Raw genomic sequence first — 22,706 nt, forward strand, 5'->3', positions numbered from 1 at the left:
TGATGCCTAGAACACTTTTTATAGTTCTACCATATTTTGCACTAGTAGTTCATTCACTAGTTAATTCATCTACTGTTTACGTATCTTTTGCACTGTTTACGTATCTTTTGCACTGCTTAATTTAATTTAAATTATTATATAACTGTGTATTTGCACTTTCTGTTTGGCTGACATCAGTTATCCTGACTGGTGTTCACTGTCTATTGTGTTCAAATGCACTACCTCCATTCTCCATCTCCATTACACACACACACACACGAAGACTGTACATTTACACTGTATATTCTATTTCTTATTTGATTGTATTTATATGTATCTTTATATTTTATATTTTATCTTTTTTAACTTTGTGTATTGTGTAACCTGCTGCTGGATGCCAAGAATTTCCCCCCGGGGATCAATAAAGTATCTATCTATCTATCTATCTATCTATCTATCTATCTATCTATCTATCTATCTATCTATCTTTGAAAGCAACTTAAAGTTTTCCAAACTTCACTCACACATAACTTTTCTTTTGAAATTACTTAATTTCAATTGCAACTCTATTGACAGGCTGGCAAACAGAAACGGGACCTGCCTGTGTGCAGGAATCCTTTGCCCACATTTTTCCAGCAGTCCCAGCTTCTTTTAAAAAACACTCTATGCTCACACACGCCAATGGACTGGGCTGGCCACGCCTTAAGTATGTGCCATGTACTATATGATTACGTGACATTCATGGATATGTGGGGAGGTGATGATGATCTTATCCTAAGTTGCCAGGTTGCAATATGTGAAAAATTGCTAAGAGACTGATACTGAGAAGATATGACGTTCTGAAAAACTGTAATTAGTCTAAGTGCTTATTACAAGTTCCTTCACTTTATTCCAGGATGAAAACAGACTGGGGGTCTAAGGACTGCCACATCAGAAGCTTATTTCTATTAATAGACAGTGCACATTAAAAGGGAGGCCTGCTGTTGAAACGCTTTCTGCTTCCTCTGTCACGCTGGCTTTTGGGGTCTTGAGAGCTGTTGGCTCACTGGCAATGACAGCACAGGGGGAAAGGGCTTCTTTGTTTGCAGCGTGTGTGTGTGCTTGAAAAGATAATTTCATTCATTTTTTGTGAATTAGGAAATTAATTCTGAAATCAGAGTGCTTTCTCAAAAGCAGGCTGGTTCTCTGAGCAGAGCAAAATCTAGATATACTAAGTAAACTGTCTCTACCTTCAGGGAGGAAGGGCTTTTTACTGAAGCAGTGCTTTAGAACAGCATGTAGGATGATTACCACCCTACCTCATCCCAACTCTTCAACTCAACCCAAAGGCACACACACAACCAAACACACACCCACCAATAAACACACACACTTACCACTCACATACTCCAGGAGCAAAGATATTACCTCTCTTGGGTGGATGTACCTTGGTCTTTAATCATGCTCTGATATGGTCTAGCACGTGTCCAATTTCATTTGGATTTCCACCAAGGTTGTGACAAACACTGAACTTAGGCCCAATTGCATCATCCCAACTCAGCTACAACACATACAAACTCCCTTTGTGATGAAAAACACACTTTAAATCTTGCCTTCATCTTTACTAAGAGAGAAAAAGGTCCAGGTCTGAGAAAGGGTCCAGAATGTGGTGACAGTGTTTCTTTAGGAGACTACACACAGCTCAAAGGAATTTACAAGCCACATTTTTAAGAGCAAGAGGTTTGAGTGTCAGCAGCAGCAGCATGCACTGCCCTAATTTGAACAAACAATACCAATAAATTATTGAGACATTTCTTGTTAATGTAACACTGATTTACCTCAGTCTTCCAGAGTGCTGTACTGTTTAGGACCACCTTATATAATAAGAACATAATAAAGTAAACAATCTTGATATTATGAAATTTTAAATACAAAACGGTAATACCTGTGATTCTGATGTAGTGCACATCCTAGAGGACTCCTTCTGCTAAAATGTAGTTTTTCTGTTCTTTGTGAAATATTATAGGTCTGTGTTGTTAATGCATGCTGCATATGAAACTGTTATTTAACCTACATTGTCTGCAGTAGCTAAGAAAAGAAAATACAAAAAAAATATTTTGGGAAGAATATTTCATATAAAATGTTTACACATTAAATTATAATATATTTATGTTTGTTACTACCCTAAACGTTTGCGCTAGTGCGCCACCATTTTGGCCGTGCAGCACTGGTGACGTAACGAGGTTGGTTGGTTAAAGAGCCCAGGTACATAGCTAGCGTCAGGGTTAAGGAAAATAGCTTGTTGTTTGTCGGGATTATGGAAGAAGACAAAGCTGAGCAGGGTTTTGATCAGGTTCCTAGAAACCCAATGGATTTTGTGTTCAAGCCGATGAGGAGACGAGACAGATTAACGCTACAAACTCTGATTTGTACAGAGGAGCAGCGGTTCCATACAGGTGGAGAGGGTCGATAACACTAACTTTACCTGGTGCAGATGCGGTTACTGCACTGCCGTGCTGCAACCAAGTGGATTTGCTGTCAGGAGGCTAACATGGACCATTTGCTCAGAGATCTTCCCGCATAACCCTGAGCAGAACTTTTCAGATGCTTTTCTGAGAGCAGGACATTTTGGAGGTGTCTCAGTTCTCTCTACGTGAGATCCATGCAAGAGCCCTGGAGCCTGTCACAGGCAGGTACTGCCATCCAGTGAACTAGCTTGTTTATATACATTTAGCTATTCAGCATGTAAAGTCCAGAGTTTATTAAGGCTAAATAAAACGTACATGATTTAAGTGGATATTGAAAAACGCAGGCGCTGTTTGGTTGATAAACCTTTTAGTTTGGAAGTTAGAAGGCTTGCTGGGTAGCTAGCTTCATCTAGTTAGTGTTAGATAGTTAGCTAGCGTTGGCTAGCTATCTTAACATGGCTAGCGTTAGCGCTTTAGCTAACTAAGTAGCTGATGCTAGCTTTGGTAAGATAGCTAGCTAAATAGCTAGTGCTAGGTATGTTAAGATAGCTAGATACGTAGCTAATGCTAGCTATGTTATCTTTTAACTGTCAGCTTATCTAGACTTTTGGTACCTCTTGCTGCTTTGCTGGGTGAGCGCATCCTTTGACACAGTCTTTGTGGCTCACAGCTGCTGCTTTCATAGTACCCCTATTCGAACGCTCTGTACATCCCGGCTGGGCAGAGGAAAAATAAAAAACGGCGGAAAAAGAATTTAATTTTAATACAATTATGATACAGAGCAGACTCTGGGGCTTCAACGTGGTGAAACTGCCCAAGCACCAAATCACCAAGTCTGAGGTAACAGTTTTGTAGCGTTAGTTTAGCTGAAAGAAACGTTATCAATGCTGCTGGGAGAGTGGTACCACTCGGCCATGGGGGGAGGGGGTTAGGTAGGGAGAAGCCGCAGCATTGATGACATTTCTTCGAGCTAAACTAATGCTACTAAACTGACATTAAGTGAAGTTTAAGGGTTAACTTTATCTAGCACTCAGTGCTATATCTTTAACTAAGGCTGTATCATTTGTTGGTTCCCTTATTCCAACACTTTCCCTGCACTGTCACAAAATGTACAATAAAATGTATTTTTAAAATGTCAAGTTGTGCATATACTCAGCCTCTTTCCAGATTAAATCTCTGGAGCATGTATGCAGAAATCTATTCTAGACTGCACACACACTAAGACAGAGACTAAAAGGCTAAATTATTTCTGGACATAACAGGCTATAGAGAACAAAATGAGCCTGGGTACATACAGAATGTGAGGGTGAGTGTGGGTTTAGCCTTGGGTCAGGTTGCAGCACACAAGGAAAATCATCTCAAGCTGTCCCAAGAAGTGAATGTGTGAATACAGGACAGAGAAGGAGAAAGTGTGCATGTTAGGGAATACTGTCTGCAGAACCTCCCAGAAGCTTTGAGTGCTGCTAGAACAAGCCAGGCTGTGTCCACCCTGCACCCGGTGAGGTAGGAGGAGAAAAGAGAGACCTCTGTGAGGAGAGGCCTGGCTTTGCCCGAACACGCACCCCAAGAAACAAGGCGTTTAATACAAGGCTGTAAGCAGCACATTCCTTATCCCTCTCACTCTAACACACACACACGCACACGTGTGATCTCATGTAATACCCCACGGGTATCAATACATTTGAGGTTATATTATAAGGAAACTTTATCCACAAAAGAAAATAAGACAAACAGTTTTTAAATACAGTATCTGGTTATGATGTCATACATTCATTATACTGAAAAAAATATTGAGACATCTTGTTTCATTTACTGCCATTAACACAGGTGTACAAAATCAAGCAACAAAACATCAGTGAAATGTATTCCCTCCAGATATTCACCCTCAACACTTAATGTGTGGTATTTTTAAAAGTGGAAATTTAACCACAACGTCTCAGGCATCATTTGAACCCTCTTCTTTTGTTAAAATCAGCACAATAATAAAAGTACCAGGAACTTTATGGCATGAGTGTTTTATTTTAGAATAGCTGTAGGCAAAACAAGCCTGGGTTTGGCCAAAAGAACATGCCAGCCTGACTGCACTGTGCCCGCTGAAAAGTTCGGTGGAGGTGGGATAATTCTAATCACTCCTCTGGGTGAATGACACATAAAAGCATAAAAAGGTGTCCTAAAAGATTTTGTGGGAATAATGTGTAGGTGTCTTAACACTTTTGTTCACATCACTATGTGGCAAGTAGCAAGGTTAAGAACTTTGTTGCTGTAACTAAATACACTTCTGCAGTAACTATACTTTACTTGAGTATTTCTGTCACTAAATACTTTTACTTTTATCCTCTTCACTTCTTAGGAAAAACAGTAAATACTTCTTACATTTCTTTAAGTATTGTAATTGGAATATTTGTACGTTTGTTTATGTACAGGACTTAGTGCACATTTGCTTTATATCACTGAGTCACATCATCTGGCTTTCAAGGACATGATGTGCAAATAAGTTTCAATTTAAGCAATTTGCAATTTTACATTACTGTCAAGACAAAAAAAATCAGCAGCAGCAAATATGGAGGATCCATATTTAAATAAATATTTGGCCTATTGAAAAAAAAAAACTCAGTTCAGGCCAATGTCTCATGTCCATGACCTTAACTTCCTAAACATGGTCGTAACTACACAGCACAAAACACAAAAAGCCACATCTCCTTGTATTTCAGAGCAAGCAGTACTCTTGTGACTGGAGGAACAGTCCTGTCCATTGTTTCTCTAGAAAAATCCTGTCTTAGTCTTAGTACCATAACAGGGGTAACAATGTTTAAGAGCAGAATTATGCAAGAGTTTTAATGTTTCGCACTGGGGTTTCCCCCACAATATGGAAAGTGCAATTTAGTTTGACAGCATTCTGGACCCAAAGGAGCAATGAAAATGACATTCTACTATTTTCAAAGTACATTTATCTAAATGGTTTAAAATGCTGTTATTTTATGGTTAAATGCTACATGTGTTAACTTTCAGAGTAAAAAAAATGAGAGTACAGAGAATCTGTACAGGGATGAATCTGATAGGGAGTTGTCACAAGCCAACAACTACTCTAAAGTTCTACTTTAAATGTATCCATCAAAGTCTTTGAAAACTAGATAGCTGGGCTGTGACTTCCATTTTGATTGTAGGTCAGTCTTAAATAATCTTTGCAAAGAAAAAAAAATTTTTCTTGTCGTCCTTCCTCACATTAGCACCACAGCTGTGGTCTGTTTTTGAAACTCAGCACATCTGTTATTGAAGTACAAGCAGCTCAGCACATCTGGCCTCCAAACAAGACTAAATGAATTGGTAATAGTAGTGGAGGTACAGGGTTATGCCAGACAATCTCATTACTATATTACTATTAGCAAGCTTACTATCAGCATTAAGAAACACTGGGTACAGGCCAGTTGACCCACTGTGCTTAGCAGCTCCCTATACCATCCCACTAACATTCACAATCTGGTGTCCTACATGACTCCTTCATTTATTACTCTTTGGCACACACTGTATAGAACTAACTCTTATTTTATTTTACCTATACGAATGTTGTTTGTGTTGCTGCCTTAAATACTAAATTTGTAAGTTGAGTTTACACGATTAACACCGTCTAGAGCCAGGGCCTTAGAGGACAGGCCAGGCTGCAGCTGAGAATAGCTGGCGCTGTTGTGAGGAATTCTGAGTCAACAAACCCCCCGGACTGAGAGACAGGGGGAAAGTGAGAAGGAACAGGAGGGGAGACTCCTTAGTAAAACCTGTGGACCGAGGGGCCTGACAAACACACACAGCCGGTTCTGTTTTCAAGCCGCAACATGAACCACTGGTTGACACATAAGGTATGCAGGGTCCTGGGGCAGGGTACCAAAGGCAGAGTTACCCCTGGACTTACAGGAGAAATCCGGTGTGAAATGAACTGGATTTAGTGAAACTTGATTACGCCTTGGCCGTTTCACACCGGATTTTCTTTTTTAAAGGTTTAGAAAGGTGAATTGCAAATATTAACATGTTTAAAGAAGCAGTCCTTAATATATTCATCAGAAGAGATGGGACAAAATTCATTTCTGTGCCCATTCCTGCAAAGCCACATATATTAGTTCTAAAAACGCTTTCTGACCACAGTAACTTTTGTTGGTTAGCTGAACAACTGTGGAGCTGGTGATATAAGAGCTATGGCAAACACAAAGATATCAAAACAGCCTTGCTGCTCTTTTACACATTGTTAAAATAAACAGAATCAGAACTGACATGCTAAACAAACTCTAAAATCAGCAGATATATTTACTGTGAAATAAGACTGCTCTGTGATGTAGGCTTTAAATTTCCACAATATACATTCTTAACAGACCAGACTAAAAAAAAAACGTAGTCACTTTAAAAGTAGCTCAACAATATTACATGCATTCAACAGCTTCTGGGCTTAGTTTTCTACCAGCTTTTAAGTCACCTCTGGAGAAGCGTGTAGCTAATGAAGACATGGTGTCCGGTACTGGAGTCAGGAAAAGCAACAGTATTATTAGTTTTATCTGCGCTGAGTGTAAACCTGTTGCCGCTCCGCTGTATTTCAGGCCTGCGGATCTCAACAGAGAAGTTGGTCAGCAGCTCCATTACAGTCATGATCTTACCGTGCTGTAGAGAACACTGTCGCTGTCGCAGGGTTCAGACAGCTCGCTGAGATTTCGGTCCCACTGTATGAACGGTTCTTCACTGCTGTCCAACACTTCCATCTCTCACTATTAGTCACTTTACGAGGCGAAACGTTGAGACTAATACTGTCATGAACTACAGCTCTCCTCAGTCGACGCTCGTCGGAGGCTTTTCCCGTCACAAAGTTATCACGACACACCGGGCGGCTACGACCCAGCACGGCTCTCTCTAGCCTCTTCCCCCTGTCTGCCCGCGGCGCGAGCTACACTACCCGCTCAGAGAGGAGGGCCGAGTCGTGTCCTGAACACAAACTCAAGATGGACTTTCTTTCTCTTCCTTCAGTTCTGCGCTTCTGCTCTGGAGATGAGGAATGTTGGGGGCGGAGAAACGCTGGGAGTAAAACACGTATTTCCTCATTCATCAAACGGATATTTATATTTTTATACAAACGTTTAACACTCCATAACCAAACAGTCTATTCTGTATATCACAGTGTAAACTTAATTTAAGCCTTTATCGAAACCGTGACTATATTTTTAAAAGATCAAAACATACACATTTTTAAAAACCCGCCCTCTCAATCCCACTGAACCAATCAAACGCGTGCTGTCGCGCACAGCGCAACTTCACGCTTATGTTCAATAAAGACAGACAGCTGGAACAGCCAATCAGAGCTTACCAAATCCGTTACCACTTTATTGATGTGCCCACAGTCCAGTCACACGACATGCGTCTCGAGTCGTCGGCGAACCGAATTAAGCCAAGAATCCCTAACAACAGGAACCGCCTTCAAGTGACATTCTGCATTAACTCACACGCTGGCCTCATCCTTACAGCTCATCAATTATAAAGGTAATATTTTACACATTTCAGCATAATAATTACAGTGTCTGAACAGGCTATCTAAATATATATTTTTCTTATGTGGAGAATACAAATAAACATGAAACTACAGGTCTCCTCAGCATGAAACCTTAAACAAAAAATTAAATGTTACAGTTGGTCACATTATTGTGTGTGAGAGAAAAAGAAAACTACAGGTTCAAAGAAAAAAAAAACATCTGCATAAACTAACAATAATGACACATATTAACACAGTTGGGAGAGCAGAACTTGTAATAGCAGTTGTTAAAACCCCCAGTATTTCAGGGTTATATGTGGAAGCCACTGCAGTTGACTTGTTTTGTCCAGTGTCAAATGACAAGGCTGGCACGAAGCTAAGCAAAACACAAAATATCCATCTTCATTTATTCCAAAACTCCACTAACACACTTCAGGATCTGTCCCGTACATTGTCACTTAAGAAGACAATGTTATCTGTGGAGAGAAGAAGAAAATAATAAAACAGATGTACAGTCAAAATAGTCATACATATTCTAATAAATCATGCAAGACAATAAGAACAATACAAACCACAGGTAATTATTTAAACAATTAAACACAAGAAGACGGCTGTGATGTTATGCGTAATAACACACAACCTCAAGTGTTCTATTGATTTTATACAACAGTTTTTTTTACAAAATGTATAAAGAAAAGTAATCAAAGAACTTTAAGAAATTCCGAATGAATATGCTTTAATATAGACTGTGCCTTCCGCCAAATAGTCGTTCCACAACAACTGTAACAGAACTGAAACTTAACTAACGGTGTATGGTTCAGGCAGACTTACACCACAAAAGATAGTTTGAAAGCATAAGCGAAGATGGTAACATTAGGACCGTGAAATGACTAATACTCTCCTCTCCTGCTCCGTGGAGTCGTCTTCAGGTGAACGCTGCTTATTTTTTGAGCATTTCTGCCTGTTTTGCTGGGTGGTGTTGGTTAGGATGCAGGCTGGACTGTGGTTAAGTTAGCGTAGCTTGCTTTAGCTCAGTATTAGCTTAGCTTAGCCTAGCCTGGCTGCTAAAGTTACCGTTCTGGCTGTCAGACGGCATTAGCCAAGCGTTTTTCCTTCCCCTGAAACCAGGTCTTGGAGAAATGAAATATGTCCTTGTCAGATGAGTCCTTTGACTTTATAATATGAACAGCAAGAAAGTATGCAATATTTCTCTAGGAAAGTGATAGCACACCAAAAAAAGTTGGTAGAAGTCTGATGCTCTGAGCAAGGTTATGTGAAACCCTGAGCCAAGGCATTCACACACTGGCTAGTTTTAAACTGCCTTCAATTTCTCGTATTTTTACCCAATGTATCCAAATGCAATTAACTCCAGGGTAAGTGACATGTTTATCTATCCATGATCTCAAATCTCAATAGGCTACCATCTTCCAAAGCTTAAACCTCTGGGCACAATAAGTGCTTTTAATAGTGTTATTGGAAGAGTGTGATGCACTGTGTGTCGCAGTACATTATTCTGATCATTATATACAACAGTCAGTCATTTAAAAATAGAATTTGTGACTGTTCAGAACAGAATAAATGCAGTGTTTTACCTTTACAGTATCTATTATTTTATTGCAGACAGTAATAACCCACAATATTTAGTTTTTTTTTATTAGCTTAATTTAATTTGCTAATATAAATCCACAGCTGTATTATATTATATAGATATATAATATATATTATATATTAAATATATATTATATTTATATATATATATAAATCCATTTAGGCCTGCAAAACATTACAATACGCATTCTTTTGTAATGTGAACAGAATGTGATTTGCATAGTCCTGTTGGAAAACATAACATAACACAAGACTCCTGGGAATACGTTTTGTAACACATGAAATGCAGATAAATCCGAAATTTGTAAAGAGAATTCTCACGTGCACACCTCACCTGCAATTATAGTGGTGGCCTGCCGCCTTACGTTGTTTTTATCCACATACTCCCCATAGTCCAGCTTCCCCTCAACAAGAATTCGAGACCTGAACAGTTAAGGAAACATAAAAAACAGCCATTACAGACGCTGAAAACACACACAAGAAGGTGGTAAAACGCTAGTTACGTATGTAACTGTGGTTATGTGAATAGTGGATGACCGCCAGGGCGGTGCTTAATGTGAATGTATTCCCTGCCGTGCCCACGGCGAACCGAGAGTTGTATACCAACGAAGTCACTACACGTGACACAGCGTGTGACGCAAGCGGGGTATAAATGCCCCCTGGCACTCGCTGCTCCTCCTCAAAACTTGGTTCTTCTCGCAATCCGAGTGACCAAGAACCCTGGCGGTCATCCACTATTCACATAACCACAGTTACATACGTAACTAGCGTTATGTTTCATAGTTACTGACCGCCAGGGTGGTGCTTAATGTGGATGATGCATACCAGCGATGTCACGAGGAGATTCCAGACAGAACCGCCGTAGATAAGCCCTCGGCGGCTGCCACGTTCACACTGTAGTAACGAGAGAAGGTGCATGGTGACGACCATGTGGCCGCTGCACAAATCTCTAGTAAAGACACTCCTTGAAGCGCAGCCCAAGATGTGGCGATGCCTCTGACAGAATGTCCTGTAGTCGGGGCAGGCAAAGGGCGATCTGCAGCCCTGTAGGCCCCCTGAATAACCTCCACAAGCCAGTGGGATAGCCGTTGCTTCGAAAGTGGTTTCCCCAACTTCGCAGCTGAAAAACATACAAACAGCTGGTCCGTTTGACGAACAGCCGTCGTAGCAGAAACATATGCCCGTAGAGCTCTTACAGGGCATAACTTTAGCCTCCTGGTATCAGAATCGTCCCCATAGGCTGGAAGATCAATGGTTTGGTTCACAAAAGCAGGATTCAACACCTTAGGCAGAAACGCAGCATTCGGCCTCAGTTTCACACTGCAATCATCCAAGCCCCACTGTAAACACAGGGGGCTGATAGACAGCGCATGCAGCTCACAGCTCCGCTTTGCTGTGCAAACAGCCAACAGGAAAGCAGCCTTTAGAGAGATCCATTTCAGCTCTGCCCGCTCTAGCGGTTCAAAAGGAGCCTTGCAGAGAGCGTTCAAGACTAGCGGAAGATCCCAGGGGGGATACCGCGGCTTACGAGGGGGAGCCAGTCTCTTAGCTCCCTTCAAAAAAGCAGTCACAAGCTTATGAGAGCCCAAGGAAGTACCGTCCGCCGGCATCACGTGACAGGCTAAGGCCGCCACCTATACCCTGAGCGTCGAAGCGGCCCTGCCTTCCTCCAGTAGCGTCTGGAGAAAGGACAAGACAGTCTGTAGTGTGCAGAGGTGTGGTACCACACCCTGGTTAATACACCAAGCTTCAAAAGCCTTCCACCTGCCCTCGTATAGAGCCGGCGTAGAAGGAGCTCTAGCATTATCGATCGTGCGTCTGACCTGGGCCGTGCACGAGTCTAATGTGCTGGTGGGCCTAAGGGCCACAGCCATAGCCGGAGTTGCTCCGGACGTGGGTGCCACACCTGTCCGTTCAGCTGTGAAAGCAGGTCTGCTCGACACGGAAGTTCCCATGGAATCCCATGGAGTAATGACAGCAGCGTTGGAAACCATGTTTGATACGGCCACTTCGGGGCCACCAAGAGGACCCGATGCTGTTCCAGGCGTACTCTGTCCAATACAGCGGCAGAATCAGAGGCAAAGGGGGAAAGGCATAGAGCAGAGTTCTCGGCCAGCTGTGAGCCAGGGCATCCTGGCCCAATGGGCTGTATAGTGCCATCTCCGAAAACCAGAGAGGGCAGTGTGTCGTGTCTGGAGAGGCAAAGAGGTCTACTCGAGCCTCCCCGAACCGTTCCCACACCAGCTGTACCACACGCGGGTGTAGCTTCCATCGTCCTGGGTGAAGAGAACGGTGAGATCCGCCGTGACATTGGTGGCACCTGTCACATGAGATGCTCTCAGAGATAACACTCTGGGGTGAGCCCACGTCCAGAGTTCTTGTGCCAGCATTAATAGCCTGCGGGACCGTGTTCCGCCGAAGTGGTTTACATGATAGACTGCTGACACATTGTCCGATCTCACCAAGACATGTCTGCCGCGGAGCACCGGGAGAAAATGTCTCAGGGCGAGCACTATGGCACGTAACTCCAGGATGTTGATGTGGTCTCGCGCCTGCCGCATGGACCAAACACCCTGCACTGCGCTGTGGTTCCAGACAGCCCCCCAGCCTGTGGCTGACGCGTCTGTAGTGATCACTTCTCTGCGAGAAGGAATCTGGCCCATCGTTACCCCTGACAGCAGGAAGGGTGCAGAGTTCCAGACATCGAGGGCAGCCAAGCACTCGCTGGTAATGCGAACGCGTGTGTGCCTGTGCCGTGCCGCATCCAGTTTCAGACTGATGAGCCACATCTGAAATGGTCGGATGTGGAGCTTCCCCAGTGCCACCACCTGTGCTGCGGCGGTGAGAAGACCTTGTAGTCGCAAAAGCCTCACATACTGCACCTTGGCGCCCCACCTGAGGCTGTGAATGGCCGATAGTACAGCCGCAGCGCGAGCTGAAGGCAGGGTGGCCAACATGCGACGTGAATCCAAGACCATGCCTAAAAAGGTTATGGACTGAGCAGGAATTAAAACACTCTTGTTCCAGTTCACCGCGAGCCCCAGCGCTTGCGTGTGCTGCAGTAATCTGAGTGTGTCTGTGTGAGCCCTCTGCTCCGAGGGGGCACACAGCAGCCAGTCGTCTAGATAGGGCAAGATTTTCAGCCCCTGAGCCATAAGGGGGGACAGGGCCGCCCGCATACATCTCGTGAACACCCTTGGTGCCAGTGAAAGGCCGAACGGTAGCACTCTGAACTGGAATACCCTGTCTCGGAAGGCGAACCTGAGAAACCGTCTGTGTTCTGGAACGATTGGAACGTGAAAGTAGGCGTCTTTGAGATCCACTAGGGTGAACCACTCCGCTTCGGAAACCGCGTGGAGAACAGTCGCGGTGTGTAACATCCGGAACGGAAGAACTTTCAAAAATTTGTTCAGGCGACGGAGATCTAAGATCGGTCTCAAACCGCCGCCTTTCTTCGGAACAACAAAATAAATTGAGTAGAACCCCTCGGGGTGAACTTGAGGGTCTACTAACTCTATGGCTCCTCTGGCCAGCAGGGAGCCTATCTCCTGGGAGAGACTTGCAGCCCGAACGGGATCCCGAACTTTGGTCACCGTAGGGCGAGAACATACTGGTGGCCGGCGGCGAAACTGCAGTATGTAACCCACTGTCATGGTGCTCAGAGCCCACGGGTCTGAGATCATCTTTGTCCAGTAGGCCAAATGTGATGGTGAGAGCAACAGCGTCACCGGCCGTAGCATGTCAGCGGCGGTCAGCAGCGGCAGCTGCACGCGGCTTGGAAGGGTGGGGGGGTCGCCTAGGCGCTCTCGGCGGGACCGTGGGGCCTGCGGGGCGCGGCGGCGGAGCTGCGGCTCCGAAGCGCCTCTCTCTATCGTGTCCTCGAGCCCTCTGTAGTGGGCGACGAAAACTCTGTGGCTGCCCGGTATTATGCAGCTTTCGAGCCTCCGTCAGGGAGGATCGTCGTTCCAGGGCTTCCTTGGCTGCTGGTCCGAATAGAGACCCGGGTTTGAGAGGCACGGACCGCAGCGTAGCTCGGCAAGGTTCGGGCAGAGAGGATTGGGCCAGCCACACCTGGCGCCGAGCATGCAGGCTCGTAGCGACGAGCCGACCAGTATCGTGGGTCATGTAACCCGCGGTCAAGAGGGCTAGATTCAGAAGCTCCTCCGAGCTATTTGAGTCCTCCGTGGATGCGGGGGAATTCTGCAGCGCAATGAGCAGGATGCAGAGGGAATTCAGCAGTCTCCCCATCCGCGTCGCTGAGTTGTGCATTTTAACAACCAGCTCGTCCGTGCGCCTACACTCCGCGCTCGGGCAGCGAGGTTCCGGCCGTAGCGCTTCGTCTGGCGAAACCACCGTGGAAGCCACACAGGGGTCGATCGCAGGCATGGAGGCCAGTCCATAGTCAGCCGCTCCGGCCATGGATGCTAGCAAGCGCGCCGTCTCCGTCGGGCCGACCTGCTTTTTCGCTCTGAAAGGCAGCCGAGAATTCAGACAAGTCCTGACAAGGCGGCACCGCGAAAGCACCCGCTTCCAGGCGTTTAAACAGCGCGTTAGAGCGTACGCTCCCTGCTGCTGGTGTATCCAGGCCTAGCCTAGCTAAGGCTAACTTAAGCGTCTCTTCCACTGAAGCCCTGCGAGAGGCTGCGGGGTGTGTGTCCTCACTTCCCTTGGCTCCATCCGAAGACAGGGAGTGTGGGGGTGCAGGAGAGCTATCGGTCGGAAAAGATCCGAACCCCATCTCGTGCTCAAGAGCCGACTAGGGCTGCCACAAACGATTATTTTTATAGTCGACTAATCACCGATTATTTTTTATGATTAGTCGACTAATCGGATCATACGTTAATTGAATATAAAACACAGTTTATCACAATAGAATGCAGCTGCTATTATACAACCAACATTAGATTTCAGCTATATGCTAACTAAAAATAAAAACAATTAAAATCATAGTTCATTAAACCTTTAATGAAATATGCAGCTTGTTGTAACAGACAATTATTTTACTGTTTAGCATAAAGTGTAAACAACTGTGTAAAATAAGGATAAGGCACTGGCATTTATGAAACATCTCAACCGTGAGGTTGTTTGAACTATTATGAAAAAAAAGTATATTAATAAAAAATGCCTCTCTGTCCAGATATTGTGTACATTACCGTACACAGGGCAGCGGTCTGCACAGATCTGACTGGCAGAGGAGAGCGTTTGGTGATTTTACACCACACATGACTGATCTGTGAGTTTACTGCACCGAAAAGCACTGAAAACAGAAGCCACTGTCAGAATGAAATCCTTCTCTGTAGTTTATCGGTTTGGGACGGCATTTGTGACAACGTCTGGGTCCGGATCCGGATCGCGGTCCGCCTATTAGTGACCTCTGTTTTAAAGCTATCAAGATGAGTAAGTTAAGTACTAAGTTAACGCTCTGTTTACGCTAATTTTAGCAGCTAAATAGCAATTTAGCTTCTTCGTCATTTAATCAGCCACAACATGCCTCCTTTTCAGGTGCTCGTGCATCGCGGTTGTGCTGCCGAGGAAGGCAAGTTCTTCATTGCAGATATTGCATTGCACGCGTTTCACTTTTATTTTCTTGGTGATCCCACACTTTTCTGTATCCCACAGTTCTGTAGCGGGGTAGCCATGAAACCAGAGCCTGTCTGTATAATGTCCTGAGATGTCGTCCACTACCTACCCCGGTTTCCACTACTGCGCATGTGCGTCCAGGACAGAAAGGCAGTCGCAGCAGTTTGGAGAGAAAAACAAAGAAAAAAAAAAACGACTAATCGACTATTAAATTAGTCGTCGACTATTTTAATAGTCAACATAATCGTGACTAGTCGACTAATCGTGGCAGCCCTAGAGCCGACCCTTGCGTAAAGTTCGCGTTGGAGGCAGCCGTTGAGAGAACGTCAAACTCAGCCTCCCGCCTTGGCGAAACAGACTCCTTAAACTCGACCGAGGGGCTCTCACCTGCTCGGTCCTGTGTCTGGCTGTTCATAGCTAAGATCAGGTTCTTTAGCTGGTGTAACTCCGATACAACCGAGTCCACACGGTTAGAGAGAGCTCCATAGCCTTTCTTTTTTCGCGGTGGCTCTAACGAGCTATCCGCGCTCCGTTTTCCCCGAGCCTTGGGCGTTGTCGCGGGGAGGGATGCCTCGCTTCGTGCTTCCAGGCCCGCTAGCCGCTCGTGGCGGATAGCCATGGGAATCATCGCGCAGTCGATGCATGGGTCTGTGAGCGCTTCGCGCAGATGGTCCAAGCCCAGGCACGACGGGCACAGTCGGTGTCCGTCGTCGGGCTCCAGGACGGCCTGGCAGTGCATGCAGCTAATCGAGGATAGCATAGCAGCGCTAGGTAGGCCGCGGCTCCGGGGGGGGGGTCTGACAGCCGCTCGCGGTGGCCGCTGGCTCGCTTCGGGCGTCGAGCGCCTCGCTGCCCGCTAAGTCACTCGGTGTACCGAGCACCAGCTAGCTGAAGCAGATAGCTCACGAGGAGTTTGCGCTAGTTAGAGCTACGGTTGAGAGTACTCACCGTGTCAGGCTCCGGCGAAAAGACACAGCAGTGCTGACAGCCGCTCGGCTGATTGCTACTCGTGGGGCCGCTATCCTCTGGTTAACCCCGGCGTCGAGCGATTCGTAGCCGGCTAAATGAACTCGGTGTACCGAGCACTAGCTAGCTAGGGCAGATAGCTCGCGAGGCGTAACGCTAGTAGAGCTAAGGAGAGAGTACTCACCGTGTCGGCTCCGGCGAAGACACCACAGTGTAGATAGCCGCTCGTGGGGGCGTTAGCTGAGGCTAATCCCGGCGCCGAGCGCTTCGCTGCGGTCAAAGTGAACTCGGTGTACCGAGCGCACGATAACTGAGGCAGCGGACAGGTACTGAAGCTAGGTTAGAACTACGGTGGGAGTCCTCACTGGTTTCGAGCTTCGACGGGAAATGCACAGTAACCCGAAGCTTGGAGCCCCAAGCTTCGTGTGGGTACTGGCGACGAGTAATCCAAAATAGGAGAAGAAAAAGGAGAAGAAAAAGATGATGAAAAAAACAGCTCTAGAGGTCGGAATCCGAGCTCTGAAGCGAGCTGCACTCAATCGGTTCTGGGCAAGAAGAAAAAGAGGCGGAGCAGCGAGTGCCAGGGGGCATTTATACCCCGCTTGCGTCACACCCTGTGTCATGTGTAGTGACTTCGTTGGTATACAACTCTCGGTTCGCCGTGGGCACGGCAGGGAATACATTCACATTAAGCACCGCCCTGGCGGTCAGTAACTATGAAATATAAGTTTTAATTATGTACATGTAAGTCTAATTCAATTATTTTCATTAGTGCTATATTACAACATCTATTTAAAGCATTTTCCCCCCTTTGATTAGAATGTTTTGAATATTTCTGTACATCCCTTTTTCACCAGGGCAACATGCCCTTCATTGCCAAGCAATTAACTTTAGCAATTTGTTTTTAATATTATTTTACCCTTTATTAAGATAAGAACCCTACATAGTGTAATACATTGCTCAGAATGACTGAGCTACATTTTACTGCATTTTGAAACTGTGATATTACTAGTGCTAGGTTATATGGTAAAAATATTGTATTATAATACAATATTTATCATTATTTAAATTGATTAAGTAGATGCAGATTCTTAAACAATAACACAGTTTTCAAATTGTGCTGCACTGCAATTAGGTTAAACATGATTAATCACACTACAATCAAAAGTACAATTGGTCAGTTTGATTGTTGAGCAAAAATCTACATTATACTAAGCGGTGCAGCTCATTTATCACGGCAACAAACTAATCACATAATACTAGGAAATAGTCATACTTTCCAGCTAAACTTATTACTTATTAATACTGAGAGCAAGCAGAAAAAAATAAATAGTTCAGTAATTCAGACATATAATTGGCATCACCTGCATATTCAAAACAATTAAAACTAATTGTGCAGCTCCAGGCACTTACCCTTTTTTCACATACTGATAGGCCACATCTCTTAAACCCGGCTTGAACACAGAAATTCTGTGCCATGTTGTCTTCTGACTGACATCGCCTGCAAAGACGACATGCATACAAACATGATATAGCCATAATTTTTCCACTTACGTATTCCAATCATTATAATTAAAGGGGCTCCTGGATCTCAAACTGCATTTTCTATGGCATGGCTGAATAGGTTTAGCACACTGAAGAGGCATACTGTAAAGGCCAACACAGTAAAAAGCAAACTGAAAATCCAACATAACCAAAAAAGTCTGTTTAATATTTGTTTTGCTATCTAAGCTGCGCTTTAGTTTTGTGCTATATTATTTATTTTTGTTACACTAACTTTATACAAAATCAGGGTCCTGGTAAGTTACTGTGTACTAAATGTATAAAAGTGTTATATTTATACCAGTGTTTTTTTTCCTGCAATAGTTTATTCTTGAAATAAATTGTTAAAAATAAAATGAAAAATAAAATTGTTGAAATAAAATGTTTTGTCATATTGATAAGAATACTGTTATGGCAAATATATAGCGATATTAGTTTAGGGCCATATTGCCCACCCCTACTGTACTATTGTGAGATATATTAAGAAAAAAAAGTGATACTACCCAACACCAGCTGCTGTAAACACTGGGGCAACACTAAGGTAAAATACACTACATGGCTAAAATTCTTACCTGTACTCATAGACTCTCCCTCACCAGAGCGCCACATTTCATTAGTTGCCACAGAAAAGATGGTAACTGGGTTTCTACCCTCTACCTGTCTCATAACAGGGTCCTGTCCCACTCGACCCAGCAGCTGCACTCGGTTTATTGCTATGAGAACAATACAGAGGAAAAAAAATAGGAAAATGCTAGTTAGGACTAGAAAAGCCTGTTTAAACAGAAGCTCACGAATATGCTCTGTTTTCCTAAGTAACCAAATATTTTTTTGGTTACTAATATGAAATGTATCTTTATTCTTTAGGATTAAACAAAATGGTTTGTAAATGTTCATTTTATGCATTATGTATATATGACCTATGTTGTTGCATGCCACCACACTGGATTGGAAATAAAATAAATGAAACGAGATGCAGATAAGTGTAGACTTTCAGGTTTAATTCAAGGAGTTGAACAAAAATATCCTCTGAAACGTTTAAAAATTGCAGCCATTTTTCTACAAAGCCTCCACATTTCAGGGGCTTATATATGGTAACAAACATACAATTAAACACAATAGACGATATCACGATGATCAAATATTATTGAGACCATGTCCATTTATTGTACAATAAGCCGATAATGTCATTATTGTGACAGGCCTAATTATAAGTTATTGTTATTATTATTTTTGTAATCACAAGGCAAACTACATCATTAAGTCTACATGGTGCTATGAAGGGATTTGGTACTGGTTCAGTTCTTTTTTTCCATAAAAAAAAAAATACTTTTATTTTGGACCACCAGACTAAATTTTCACATCTTATTAAGAGTGTACTCACATCTTTCAAGAATGAGGCTGGCATCTGTGGACTGTTTTCTGGCAAGCTGTCTAAATAACTGTTAAATAACAAATTAAATGATAAATAACAAAACGCATGTCAATAAATACAAAACTACCTGTTAAATATATTAACACTCACATGGGCTGACACTCTGCAAAGCATGGTGTGCTAGTGGCTGGATATCGTTTGCTGACTTTAAAACTTGACCAAGCCTGGAAGAAAAGGGTGAGCATCAGAAAGTAGCAGGAAGTGTGTTTCAATGTTGAGTGTAGAACTTGTGTAGAACTCCCACAGAGAGGGAGCAGGAGCCCTGCTGTAGAGGGCTCGCGCCGCCCCTGTTTGGTGTGAACACGAGCTGAAGCGCGCTGATCGAGCTGCAGTAATAGATCACTGTGAGCGCGATCACCCCGCGCTCGCGGGTTTAAATGTGAGGGAGAGGTAAATGAAATGAACTTACACTCAGACGCTGAACCGGAGAAGAGCGGGTTTAATCTGCACATGCGCCCTCCTGCCCGCTCAAAAACTTCTTCCTCCCTGAAACACAGTGCTCAAACAGGAAGTTCCGACACGCGGACCGGTCTGCACCACGCATGCGCACACCACAACACCTTTAACCTGTAGATTATTGCCAAACGCTTTACCTTTGACTGGAACATTACAGCCTCGTGCATTGCCTGCAGTGTCCCGCCCGCTGACTTCACTCATCCTCCTTCTCCACTACTCTTCATCCTCCTTCTCCTACTCCTCTTCATCAACATCCTCCACCCTCTCCTCTTCATCAACATCCTCCTACTCCTCTTCATTCTCACCCTCTTCTTTATCCTCATCTTCATTCTCTTCCTCCTTCTTCTCTTCATATTTCTCCTCTTCTTTATCCTCATCTTCATTCTCTTCCTCCTTCTTCTCTTCATCTTTCTCCTCTTCATCCTCCTTCTCTTCCTCCTCCTCCTCTTCATTCTCTTTCTCCTCCTTCTCTTCATCTTTCTCCTCTTCATCCTCCTTCTCATCTTCTTCATCCTCCTCTCCCTCCTCCTTCTCTTCCACCTCCTTCTCATCTTCTTCATCCTCCTCTTCCTCCTCCTCTTCATCCCTCCTCTTCATTCTCATCTTCATTCTCTTCCTCCTCCTTCTTTTCATCTTTCTCCTCTTCATCTTCCTTATCTTCTTCATCCTCCTCTTCATCCTCCTCTTCATTCTCTTCCTCCTCCTTCTCCTCATCTTCTCCCTCTTCATCCTCCTTCTCTTCCTCCTCCTTCACCTCTTCTTAATCCTCCTCATTTTCTTCATCAACATACTCCTCCTCTTCATCCTCCTCTTTATTCTCCTCCTCCTCTTCATCCTCTTTATTCTTCTCCACCTCTTCATCCTCATCTTCATTCTCTTCCTCCTTCTTCTCTTCATTCTCTTCCTCCTCCTTCTCTTCATCTTTCTCCTCTTCATCCTCCTTCTCTTCCACCTCCTTCTCATCTTCTTCATCCTCCTCTCCCTCCTCCTCTTCATCCCTCCTCTTCATGCTCTTCCTCCTCCTTCTTTTCATCTTTCTCCTCTTCATCCTCCTTCTCTTCCTCCTCCTCCTCTTCATTCTCTTCCTCCTCCTTCTCTTCATCTTTCTCCTCTTCATCCTCCTTCTCTTCCACCTCCTTCTCATCTTCTTCATCCTCCTCTCCCTCCTCCTCTTCATCCCTCCTCTTCATGCTCTTCCTCCTCCTTCTTTTCATCTTTCTCCTCTTCATCCTCCTTCTCTTCCTCCTCCTCCTCTTCATTCTCTTCCTCCTCCTTCTTTTCATCTTTCTCCTCTTCTTCATCCTTCTCTTCCTCCCCCTCTTAATTTTCCTTCTCCTCTTCATCCTCATCTTCATTTTCCTCCTCCTTCTCTTCATCTTTCTCCTCTTCATCCTCCCTCTCTTCCTCCTCCTTCACCTCTTCTGAAACCTCCTCCTTTTCTTTAACATCCTCCTCCTCTTCATCCTCCTCTTCCTCCTCTTTATTCTCCTCCTCTTCATCCTCATCTTCATTCTCTATCTTCTCCTTCTCTTCATCCTCCTTTTCTTCCTTCTTCCCCTCTTCTTCCTCCTCCTCTTCATCCATCTCCATTTTATTCTCCTCTTCATCCTCATCTTCATTCTCTTCCTCCTCCTTCTCTTCATATTTCTCCTTTTCATCCTCCTTTTCTTCCTCCTCCTTTTCCTCTTCTTCATCCTCCTCTTCAACATCCTCCTCCCCTCCTATTCATCCTCCTTCTTCTTTCTTCTCCCCCTCTTCATTCTCCTCTTCAACATCCTCCCCCCTCTCCTCTATATCCTCCTCCTTCATCATCCTTCCTATTCTCTTCATCCTCCTCCTTCTCTTCATCATCCTTCCCGTCCTCTTCATCCTCTTCTTCATCCTCCTCCTCCTCTTTATCAACATCCTCCTCTTCTTCATCCTCCTCTTCCTCCTCCTCTTAATTTTCCTTCTCCTCTTCATCCTCATCTTCATTCTCCTCCTCCTTCTCTTCATCGCCTTCCTCCTCCTTCTCCTTCTCTTCATCGTCCTCCTTCTCCCCTTCATCCTCCTCCTGTTCCTCCTCCTCTTCATCAACATCCTCCTCTTTTTCATTATCCTCTTCCCTCTTTTTTCATTAACCTCCTCATCTTCCTTCTCCTCCTCTTCATTCTCCTCCTCTTTCTCAACATCCTTCTCTTCATTAACATCCTTCTCTTCATCCTCATCTTCATTCTCTTCCTCCTCCTTCTCTTCATATTTCTCCTCTTCATCCTCCTTTTCTTCCTCCTCCTCCTTCTCTTCTTCCTCCTCCTCTTTATCAACATCCTCCTCCCTCTCCTCTTCATCCTCCTCCTCCTCTTCATCAACATCCTCCTCCTCTTCATCCTCATCTTCATTCACCTCCTCCTTCTCTTCATCTTCCTCCTCCTTCTTCTTCTCTTCCTCCACCTTTTCATTCTCCTCCTCCTTCTCTTCATCTTCCTTCCCTTCATTCTCTTCCTCTCCTTCTTCTCATCCTTCTCCTGCTTCATCCTCCTCCGCCTCTTTCTCTTCCTCCTCCTCCTCTTCATCTCCTCTTCTCCTCCTCTTTATCCTACTCCTCCCCCTTTTCCTCCACTTCCTCTTCATCCTCCTTCTCTTCCTTCTCCTTCTCTTAATCCTACTCGTCTTCAACATCCTCTTCCTCCTCCTCTTCATCAACATCCTCTTCATTCTCCTTCTCCTCTTTGTCCTCATCTTCATTCTCCTCCTTCTCTTTTTCTTCCTCCTCTTCATCCTCCTTCTCTTGTTCCTGCTCTCCTCTTCCTCATTATCTCTTCCTCTTTATCTCCTCTTCCTTATCCTACTCCTCTTCCTCCACCTCCTCTTCATCCCCCTCCTCCTTCTCTTTCTTCTTCTCCTCCTCCTTCTCCTCTTCATTTCCTCCACTTTTCCTCATTTTTATTCTACTCCTCCTCCTCTTCATCCTCCTCCTCTTCCTCCTCCTTTTCTTCCTCCTCCAGTAAAAATATTCTTGATGCGTTCCTTAAACTCCGCAATTGGAATCAGTCTCTAACTGTAGTGTTTTCACGAGGCTGAAGTTGGTTTGAAATTCGCAGCTACCGCTTCACTGGACGACCCTGAACTGAAGGGAGTACACACACACCCTGCTGCTGCTCAGATTATACTAAACACCTCAGACTAATACTGAAGGAGAAATAACGCTAATGAAGGA

General features: G+C 44.3%; 2 protein-coding genes across 4 annotated transcripts in view; both read right to left on the minus strand.

Annotated features, from left to right (window-relative positions):
• creb3l2 (cAMP responsive element binding protein 3-like 2) overlaps nt 1–7,508 on the minus strand; it is a 36,220-nt gene extending 28,712 nt beyond the window's left edge. The window contains exon 1 of one of the 3 annotated variants that reach the window (XM_022667003.2): nt 7,064–7,508. In XM_022667003.2, coding sequence (XP_022522724.2) covers nt 7,064–7,165 — 102 coding nt within the window. In that variant the 5' untranslated portion in view covers nt 7,166–7,508. The remainder of the gene's footprint in view (nt 1–7,063) is intronic. The other 2 variants (XM_007237772.4, XM_007237773.4) reach the window with 2 other exon arrangements.
• A 245-nt stretch (nt 7,509–7,753) lies between these two features.
• Nucleotides 7,754–19,717, minus strand: ssbp1 (single-stranded DNA binding protein 1). Its single transcript, XM_007237771.3, has 7 exons — nt 19,464–19,717; nt 19,145–19,218; nt 19,004–19,061; nt 18,195–18,335; nt 17,494–17,581; nt 9,869–9,957; nt 7,754–8,402 (listed from the first exon to the last, which is right to left on the minus strand). The coding sequence occupies exons 2-7, from the start codon at nt 19,166–19,168 to the stop codon at nt 8,359–8,361; spliced, it is 444 nt and encodes a 147-aa protein (XP_007237833.1). The 5' UTR covers nt 19,169–19,218; nt 19,464–19,717; the 3' UTR covers nt 7,754–8,358.
• Nucleotides 19,718–22,706: the final 2,989 nt, after the last annotated feature.

Source organism: Astyanax mexicanus, chromosome 2 (genome assembly GCF_023375975.1).
Source record: "Astyanax mexicanus isolate ESR-SI-001 chromosome 2, AstMex3_surface, whole genome shotgun sequence".
Lineage (NCBI taxonomy): Eukaryota > Metazoa > Chordata > Actinopteri > Characiformes > Acestrorhamphidae > Astyanax > Astyanax mexicanus.

Coding starts and splice junctions, on each gene's coding strand:
- ssbp1 (XM_007237771.3), bottom strand. CDS start 19,168: ATGCTTTGCAGAGTGTCAGCCCAT. Junction 9,958..17,493: donor TATCAGTATGTGAAAAAAGG/GTAAGTGCCTGG, acceptor TTAACTGTTCAG/GTCTCGAATTCTTGTTGAGG. Junction 8,403..9,868: donor GGCCACCACTATAATTGCAG/GTGAGGTGTGCA, acceptor TTCTCTCCACAG/ATAACATTGTCTTCTTAAGT.